The 10,281-nt window shown below is 25.3% G+C and overlaps 3 protein-coding genes across 3 annotated transcripts; 1 reads left to right on the top strand and 2 right to left on the bottom strand.

Annotated features, from left to right (window-relative positions):
• Positions 1–147: 147 nt before the first annotated feature.
• On the bottom strand, positions 148–1,847 carry Phum_PHUM228500 (N-acetylglucosamine kinase, putative; the record flags this gene model as incomplete). The annotated part of the gene is made up of 5 exons (XM_002425896.1): positions 148–275; positions 386–638; positions 1,159–1,257; positions 1,429–1,513; positions 1,789–1,847. The coding sequence occupies 5 exons, from the start codon at positions 1,845–1,847 to the stop codon at positions 148–150; spliced, it is 624 nt and encodes a 207-aa protein (XP_002425941.1).
• Positions 1,848–2,700: 853 nt separating this feature from the next.
• Phum_PHUM228490 (cell division cycle, putative) lies at positions 2,701–5,670 on the bottom strand (the record flags this gene model as incomplete). Its single annotated transcript, XM_002425895.1, has 11 exons — positions 2,701–2,726; positions 2,847–3,038; positions 3,230–3,362; positions 3,434–3,593; positions 3,765–3,917; positions 4,007–4,133; positions 4,223–4,425; positions 4,504–4,668; positions 4,747–4,976; positions 5,086–5,445; positions 5,572–5,670. 11 exons carry the CDS (start codon positions 5,668–5,670, stop codon positions 2,701–2,703), a joined length of 1,848 nt encoding a protein of 615 aa, XP_002425940.1.
• A 1,051-nt stretch (positions 5,671–6,721) lies between these two features.
• Positions 6,722–8,912, top strand: Phum_PHUM228480 (homeobox protein onecut, putative; the record flags this gene model as incomplete). The annotated part of the gene is made up of 2 exons (XM_002425894.1): positions 6,722–6,949; positions 7,368–8,912. The coding sequence occupies 2 exons, from the start codon at positions 6,722–6,724 to the stop codon at positions 8,910–8,912; spliced, it is 1,773 nt and encodes a 590-aa protein (XP_002425939.1).
• Between the last annotated feature and the right edge of the window lie 1,369 nt (positions 8,913–10,281).

Genomic DNA, 10,281 nt, shown 5'->3' with positions numbered 1-10,281 from the left:
AACAAATTTCATAGTTACAGCTGCAAAATGTGATTTGTCAAATTTTGTATAACAATGTTGTATCATGCCATGCCTTTAAAAAAAAAAAAAAAAGAAACAATTATATAAAAGAAAAAGTACAGTTAAATATAAATAATTTGATGAATATTACCTGGTTTTAACACCAAAATGCTCTCGAATACAATCCCAAACATAATCTGTACAATAAGGAGGTGATTTCAAATTATCTTTTTCATCAAAATATAATTTCAAAGCAGTATGAGCTATCCAAAATGCTAAATTTCCAAAAAAAAAAAAAAAAAAAAAAAAAAAAAGCAGAATCTAATAAATTGACTTAGTCTAGTAAGAAATGTAATAATTAAAAAACAAAAAGATAACTACTTACCAGAGCCTTCGTCACTCATAAAATATCCCCAACCACCACAACTTTTTTTTGTCCCATTTGGATTGATGAGTAAAGCATTAGAACCAGTTCCTGCAATTAAGACAAGACCACCATCTTCATGTGCAACTGCCAAAGCTCCTAATGTATCGCTCCCAATGAAATAATTTTTTGCCATACAAGGATATTCTTTAAAAAGGTTAATTTTAAATATTTCATTCGTTTCATCTTCTTCACAGCCACTTAATGTTAATCCCTAATAAAAAAAAAATCATTATTTAACATCTTATTAACAATTTAATACTTAAATATTAAATTTTTTTTAAAACTAACATTTTCATTAAAAGATATAATTAATCAGAAAAACTACTTTTTTTTTTCATATAATAAAAGTATATATAATATTTAATTATTGGGAAATAAATATACTAAATATAACCTTATATTTAAATTTTCTCAATTTGTTTTCAAATGCTTATCACCTTTGAAGAGTTTTCCTTAGCAAATTACATTTCATAACATTAAAAAAAAAATTTTTGTTATCTTACAGCATTTGTCAATAAAAATATTAACAGTTAAAAAAAACATTTCGATAAAACGTTTTTAGGACAAGAAGTTATAATAATGATAATGATAATAATCATCATCATCATCAATTATTTAATAATATTAAAGAACTAGGAAAACTCAACAGTTTTACATTTCAATTAAAAAAAAGGATATTCTTAAATATCTTACTAAATATGAGTTTAAAATAAAATATTTTTTTTTCTTACCAAAGCTAAAAGGGGAGTGTCCGAATCAATTCCGACATGCTCTTTAGCCTGATCCACCAAGTCTGCTATGTTGTTTTGACATTCCCTCATGCCAAGAATCTGTAATCAAATATTAAAAATACAAGAAGGTTTGGATATGTTTTAAATGCAAAAAAAAAAAAAAAAATTAATAATAATTAATAATAATGGAAAAAATATATATTTACAAAATTTAATTTCAGCCATCAATTAGTAAAAAATTTAATTTGTTAAAACAGCACAGACTCATACCCAATGATTCATAGCAGGTCCATCAAGTTCGACTTTTTTTTCTCCTTTTCCATTGTACAAAACAATTTTGGATCGAGTACCTCCCCTAAAACCAATTATAAAAAATTTAAATTATTTTTTTATATTAAATAATAGAATATTACACGACAATTTTTTAGAAAGTTTAATTATAAACTTATAGATTAATAATTAAAAGTTAGAAGCTGTTAATTTAGTTTTTCTTTTGTATTTCATAAATATAAATTTTTATTTAAATCTTTAACTGTAAATAGTAGAAGAAAAGAAAGTTTACAAATAGGTCTTAAATTAATTTAATTAGTGAATAGTAAATATTATTAGATAATTTTTGTCAAACATTACATAACTATGTTCGACAATAATTGAAGAATTTTTGATACTGCTCTATTGATTTCTAACATATTGTTATTTTCGAGTTAGGGTACAAAAAGATTTTTCGAATTTAGTGTAGAAGTATGTTTGTGCTCAGTAAAATACATAGAGTACATGTAGACTAATAATAATTTTTTTAAAGATATTCAATTTAAAATTGTAATAATTTCAATAGGATTACAAGAAATATTAAAGAAATTCATTATTTGTAAATTAGCTTCATCTTTTTTTTTTTTTTTTTTTAATATTTTAAAAAATTTTAAAACTTTTAATTTTTCAATAGCAAATAAAAAATGTAAATTTTAAAAATGGCACAATAACTGTTTTCTTTGAATAATTCTTTAAACCTTATACATTATTTAGAAATAATAATGATAGTTGACCAATACAAAACCACAAATATTTATTCCAACAACTAAGTATAATCAAAAAAAAATTTATAAGAAAAACAAATGAATTTCATTCATATGAAAGTTAAAAATTTAGCAATCAATTAAATTTAATGACGAAATAAATAAATAAATTTAAATTTACGCAATATGTATTATATGTAATTTGTAACTTATTTTAAAATAAATATATTTATTATAAAGTTAACAGAAATGTCAAATGCTTTTTAATATCACCGAACAAACTTGCATAATTAAATAATAATAAAAAAAAAAACTTACCCTTCAATTCCACCAATAAAAACGTGGGTCATGTTTACAAAAATATTTATATTTCAAAAAATAAATTTTCTCAAAATTTTTTTAAAACTTTTAAAAACGAAAACTTATCAAAATCATCTCATCGTCTTGACAAGATTAATATTCTTGTTGTACCAACTTAACTTAACCGCTTAATATTACCAACTTAACTTTCCCGCCTAATATTACCAACTTAACTTTCCCGCCTAATATCACCAACTTAAAAAAATGTGAGAAAAAATTCAAGTGTTTTTATTTTAAATGTACAAAACAATCTTTAATAATAATAAATTTTTTAAAACATAAAATAAACTAAATTAAATTATATTTTTAAAGAACTCCCGTCTAGTGAAATAGAATTAGAATCCGCCATTTCTACTTCAAAACTGAGTTTACTACTACTGTTGGGATCTTCACTAGCATTCGGCGTTTTAAATGTATCATCACAAGTGACGTCAACCATGGACATTAAAGGTAAAGCATTTGATTTTAATTTTTTTCCATTTACATCGTTAGAAAATATTTCTTTACCTAAAATTAAGTAACAATAACGTATACGTAAATAAATTCATCAAAACTTTAGATAGTAAACTTTAAAAAAATTTTTTTTTTTTTTTTACCGAAAAATGGTTGTTTAAGATGAGAAAATTCTACATCTGGCTTAACTGGTTCTTGATATTCATCTACTAAAAGTTCTAAAACATAATTTAGCATATTTGTACTAAAAGTGTCATCTCTTTTCAAAGCCAATGCTTTGTGAAATAGTTCTGCTGCTTTTTTACACTGCCCCATTAAAACTTGGCAATAACCAATAGCTGAATATGTTGAAGCATTGTTGGGTGATAATATCATAGCCTAAAATGAAATTATATTTTAAGTGTTTCAAAGTATAAAAAAAAAAAAAAAACCTGATAAAATTAGCTTACCTGCATATGATACTCGATAGCTTTTTCATATTGTTGCAATTTTCTATAAACGTGCCCGAGATTATTTAACAAGGGTTCCCATTTACTTTGTATCATTGTTTTTTCATTATGTTTTACTCTTTCGTATGTTATCTCAAAATGTTTTTTTGCAACTTGATAACTGAAATTAAAATTTTAAAATTATTTGAAGTATACTGATATTTTGATTTTAATCGAGTTAGATAATATTTGCTATTACACTAAATACTCGATTTAACTGAGTTTTAGCTTCTAACTAAGTATTGTTCTAACTATATTTATAATATAAGTTTTCTTAGTCGAAATTACTTACTGCCCACTTTGAAATGCAATTACACCCATTTCGTGAGAAACAAAAGGATCATGAGGGGCGATTGCTTGAGCTTGAAGAAAAAATTTTTCAGCTAAAACTGAATTGTTTGTCAATCCGTTTTCCAAACCAATGTACAATAGTGGTAAATGACATCTAAAAATTAATTATCGAATGCAAATTTTAAAATGTTGAAAAAATAAAAATATTTTGGCTGATAAATTTTTTTTAAACGTTTAAATCACCCTTTCATTATCTGAGAAGCTTTAAAATAGGCTGCCATTGCTTGATCATGTTCATTTTCGGCTGCGAATGAATGTCCATATGCAAGCCAAGCAGGACCAAATAGTTTATCCAGTGATGTAGCTTTTCCTTTAAAGATTAAAATAAACTTAACGTTAAAAAATTTTAAATTTATATTTCAATGATATTTTTTTCTTTGAAGTTATTTTTTTATTTACCTAAAAACCTTCTAGCATGATCACTTTTATTTCCGATAACATGATAATAACATCCCACTGCAAACCATGACACTGCATTTTCTGGATATATATCGACAAGTTTGTGTGCTAGAAGAAATAGATCATTTGAATTTTTTAATTCTACAAGGCAGCTAATGTAAATAGGCAAACAAGTCATATGATAAGGATCTTTTGCCATTACTCTGAAACAAAAAAATGTTCAAAATGTACTTAACACATCTCATTAACATTTTACAGAAAATTAATTGCTGTATATTTACTCTTGAGTGATTTTCCAGCATGTAGTAAAATTACAATTGTAATAATGTTGTTCAGCCTCGGAAACCATGAGATCTAAATTTCCTTCCAACTTTAGTAAAAGAGGGTGAAGATCTTCTATTTTGTTAATTGATCTATATTTATTTAGCTTGTTTTCATACAATAACCTTTTAAAAAAAATTTTTAGAGTTAAAAAAAATTATTATATAGGTAATTTTAATAAGTAAATTTTTACAAAAATCCACCTAACAAATTCGCTATCTACTTCAGAAGGACAATGTTTGCTAAATGGTAATGAATTTATAAGATCAAATTCTTCACTTCCAGTCAGCATTTGGTGTTGTATAAGAGCATCAAAAGCTTCAAAACAATGAACATCAGCCATTAATGCTTGTTTATAACAGTCTGTTGCTAAATCTCTATTATCTAATGATTCATATACTCTTCCCCTCTCAAAATGCATAGAACCAGCTAACTGAAAATCAATGACACCTTTTGTTTATCTCAGAATTTATTACCTAAATTTTTAGGATTTCTTAATATAGGTTTAACTGATGATAAAAAAAAAATTTTATATTACTTACACAGTTTCCATATAAATAATTGGTCTCATTAGTTACTATATCCGAGGGCCATTCTGTGATATTAGAATTATTTGAAAATGAATTTAATAAGCTTTTAACATTATCTACTGAATCAGAGCAAATTTCCCAGAGCATTTCCATGGCTTCTGTAAATTCTTTCGCTTCTCTGAGACTGGATGCAGCCAAATAACAACATTGCACATTTGTCAAGTGCAAATTTTTACTTTTAATTAAGTGAGCAGCTCTGTGATATTGTTTAGACAAATATAAAGCTTGAGCTAGCCAAAATACATCATTTTGTTGCCCTTTTGATAAATTTTGAACTTTATCAGCCCAAAATAATGCTGTATTATACCTATGCTGAGAAATTAAAAAAAAAAAAAAAAATTTGAGTGTTAAATATAATTAACCTAAATTTCTTTAAATTACCCTTATAAAAAAAATTTATAAACAGCAATAGTAAAAAATTTTTTAAAATAATTTTACCAGTTCAATGTATTTTTTAATAAGTCCTCTGTAATAATTTAAATTAATTTTCAAATCATTACCGCCATTCTTAACGTCTAAACTCATTTCATTATCCATTTTGATGTAAATATATATATGTTGTAAACAAAGAGAAATGTCTTTGACGCCTTCTTGAATTTAAAAAGTCCAGGGTTGAAAGCCAGAAATTTCAAGTATATTTTTTTTTTTTTTTTTTTTTTTTAAATAAAGTTATCCCGTTACAAAAAATAATAACAAATGTATAGTTTTATAAATTTCATACTTTTATCTGTGTAAATAATTTTATATAATTATTATTATTTTAAAAAAAAGAGAATATAATTCGAGTAATGATAAGGTTTTAAAAAAAAAAAAAAGTCATAATTGCATTTTTCGAAATGGCTGCCAAGTAGAATTTGCTGCGGTGCTTGTGACAATGCTGTGGGAATTGTCTGAATTATTTGGGGTATTATTTTTTTCTTATTCTTATTTACTTTCTTACAATATTTTAACTTTTGTTTTATCGAAACTTTACTTTTATCCGCAACTTAAAACGAATAAGAAGTTTAAATGTAAATAATTAATAAAATATTTTTAAAGTATTTAGTTTTTATACCTTGACAGATTACTTTAAATTCATGAATACATTTTAATTGTCAAAATAAACTGCAAGTTACTTATTTTCAATTACTTTGCTTATATTATTGCTTTCTGATACATAAATATGAGGCATTTTTATATCTTTGATGATTCATTTAAACAAATTTTTATGTTTTCAGTATATATACTGTACATCGTGTAATATTCTTTTATATTATAAAACTTACGTATTATAACAATGATATTTTCTTCGAAGCTTTATTATTAAAGAATAAATTCATTAATTTTTAATTTAAAAAAAAAGTATTTTTTAAATTTTCTGTTATAATGTAATGCTAAAGTATTTTTGATAGATGTAATTTATTTGTATTATAAATTAAGAATAATAATAAATATTAAACACAAAAACTTAGTATTAAAGAAGCATTAAAAATGTGTGAGATTGAATTGTTTTAAGTATTTATCTTATTTTATTAAACTTATTTATGCTTTAATTTTAATTTTAATATAGGGACATTTCTAAATTTATTATGAAAGGCTAACTTATACTATGGAGGTTGAGTTGAGGGCTGAAAAATGTCGCCTTTGTTTGGCGGAAAATGTTTACATTAGAAATGAAGGGGATACAACTGAAGAATTACAAGACACAATATGCAGCAATTGCTGTAATAATATGTTTGATGTTGAAGAAATTTGCGAAAGTGAAGGTTCAGATAATCCGACAAATGAAGCATTTTCAAATGGAAATGTTGAACATGTTTCCCAAGCTGCTAATGAGGTAAGAAACTACAGTAACTCTTGATGTTGCTTTTTCCATTTGTTAAGCAACTGTTTTGTTTCAAATGTATTTAGCTTATTTTAAGCAATACTGTAATACTAAATTGATTACTTAATAATCATGTTAAGAAAATGTTATATAATGTTTGATAATTAAGAAGTTTATTATGGCTGCAACAGTCAAATATGTTTCTTACAAACTATTGATCAAACAATATCAGAAAAATGGCTGTTGCCAAAGTAATATATTAGAATAAGACAAATTTTCCTTATGTATACATAAACTTGTCGAATGATTTCCTTAAAGCTTTGAATTCATGTTTTATTTGTGGTATGACACAGACCCTACTAATATTAATTCATTATTTATTAAATAATTATATATTAATTAATTAATTAAATTAATTTTATAATTATAGGAGGAAATTAATACAAAGCAGCTAGCTCAACAAATAAGCGCAGAATTAAAGCGATACAGTATTCCGCAGTCGGTATTTGCACAAAAAGTTTTATGTCGATCGCAGGGAACTTTATCAGATTTGTTAAGAAATCCAAAACCCTGGTCAAAGTTAAAATCTGGAAGAGATACATTTCGACGCATGTGGAAGTGGCTTCAAGAGCCGGAAGCTTCGAGAATAACAACTCTTCGGTTAGCATGCGTGGATTCGTTAGAAAAAATAAAAGAAGATGGTTTTCAAAAGTCTACCATTCCGGAGGTGGTTAAACCGAAAAAACCAAGGCTGGTATTTACTGATTTGCAAAGACGCACATTACAAGCTATTTTTCGAGAAACGGAAAGGCCGTCTAAGCAAATGCAAGTGACGATTGCACGTCAGCTAGACCTTGAACCCTCATCTGTCGTAAATTTTTTTATGAATGCTCGGAGGAGATCGATTGACAAGTGGAAAGACGATAAAATGGAACCCGAATCACAAATAATAAAAAACAATAATAATATAAAAATTTCACAAAATGTTGTTAGTAAGAATAAGTTGCAAAATAGTACATTAAAAAGTAATGTAACATCGGTTATTCAATCATCACCAAATAAAATAGAAAAACCATCTGTTGCTAATATAATAAGAATCACTCATCTAACTCCGGTCATAACAAAACCGACAACCATAGTTCAAACTCCGGCAACTCTCGTGACTTTACCAACTGATAAAGAAGAAAAAGAAGAGGAAACTATACCGACGCGTAATGATATTCTTCTTTCTCCTCACGTTAAATGGGAGGACGAAGATAATATCGAATCAAATGAATTTTCTTCACAATTTACTTCCCAAACGTCAGGCATCAAAATGGTTTCAAGCGTCATAGAAACGAGCAAAATTGAAGATGATATTAAACAATTCGATTGGAAAGTAGAACCCGAGGAATCTATCGAGTACGTTGAAACCTCTCCCGTAAATAACGATTTTACTTCTTTAACTAGTCCAATAACATTCCAAGATAACTCATCCGTGATAGCTAACATTCCCAAAGATCGTGATTACACCAACTCTCCGTGCCATGAATATGTCCCATCACCGAATTGTGTCGAATTTAATAATTCGCCAGATACCGATTACATTCCGGCTTCGCCTACCGCTGAATTCATTCCAAAATCTCCATCATCCGATTTCAATCCTCAAACTCCAGAATATATACCTTCTTCACCCGCTACCATTAGTTTTCTCCCTCCTAATTATCCCCAATCTCCAACCTCTCCAGCTCGAGTGGATCAACTCGACGATGATGAAAATTCAAACGAGCAGTACACGACACTTTCGACTTCTGGAAAAGTTTTTCTCAACAAGTGGAACAGCGAAGATTCGGAGGAAATGTCATTGAACGATTCTTGCTATTCTTCGATGGCTACAGACGACAGAAATTTTTTAACAACAGCCGATCACAGCCTCTATTCAACTCCAGCTACACTTAGCGTCATTACCAATGTCATAGATCCCCAGTCGTTTTGATCCTTTTTTGTCATTTTCGATATTGAAAATTCATTATTATTTATTCTAGTAACCCATTATATATATCCAAAGACCCCCTATTCATAGTGAATTTTTTTTTTTTTTTTTTGCTTAAAAAAAAATTCCTTACCAGTATTTATACAAAGAAATGTTTATTTTTAAACAAATGAAAAATTCACTCTTCCGCCATATTTTATTCTTCTTTTAGACAACAAAGACTTTTACTATTTTTTATTTATTTATTTATTTATAATTTACTTAAATAATTTCTAAGTAATTTTAATAATATAATCCATTCTAGTCATTTTATATTACTACGTCATTTGCAATGTACTTATTTTATAAAAGGATCTCTCGATTTAAAATCAAGCAGAAGTTTTTATTTAAATTATATATATTTTTATTTGTTAGAGTATGATTAGTTTATATAGAAAAAAAAAAGACAAAAGAAAAAAAATCTTCTGCTAAATTTTAATATACAAACGAAATAAAATTATATATATTGATAATGAATTAATTTATTATTAAATTTGTTTTTTATTTATTTATTTATTTATATTTTTATAAATTTTTTTTTTTATTTTTTATTTTTTACGTTTTTAAGTTATTTATTATTATTGAGTGTTGGTAGTAGAATTTTTAGTAATGATATACATAAAATCAATAAAATGAACGAGAAATATACTAAAACCAAAAAAAAAAAAATTCATTTTTAGTTATTTTAAAAGTGCAATACAACCAAAATTTATGTAAGAAACAAAATGGCTTTGATCTCAACAAAAAAAAAAAAACTTGCAAAACTAATAATAATAATAATAAATTTATTAAAAAGAAAGAAAAAAAAATTATTAATACTCTTAATAATATTCCAAACAAAATAATGTAAAATATTATTTTTTTTTTTTTTTTTATGTTCAACCTTATAACATGATTAAAAAAACATGAAATGTTACTATAATAAAAACAATTACATATGTAAATTATTAATTTATTTTAAATAAACTAGTCTACTGATAAATTTGCAATAAGATATAATACTTTAAGGCATCATAATAATGATAATAATAATAAACCAAAAAAAAAAAAACGATTTCTAGTCACTGAATGGTTGTTTTTTTTTTTTTTTTTTTTAAATCATAAATTTTTCACCTATTTAAATCACTATTTGTATATAATAATAATAATAATAATAATTTGTTAACATTTAAATATTAATAATATTTATTATCAGCTACATAAGATTTAATAATTAAAAAAAATTTTTTTTTTTTTATATATATATAATACTTCAGACTACTATTTATGTATTAGCAACAACAATTAAATAAGTTTGTTTATTTATTTGATTATGTTCTATTATTATTATTAT

The sequence above is a fragment of the Pediculus humanus genome, genomic scaffold (genome assembly GCF_000006295.1).
Source record: "Pediculus humanus corporis 1103172107591 genomic scaffold, whole genome shotgun sequence".
NCBI classification, from domain to species: Eukaryota; Metazoa; Arthropoda; class Insecta; order Psocodea; family Pediculidae; genus Pediculus; species Pediculus humanus.
This window is presented reverse-complemented; position numbering and strand designations above follow the sequence as displayed.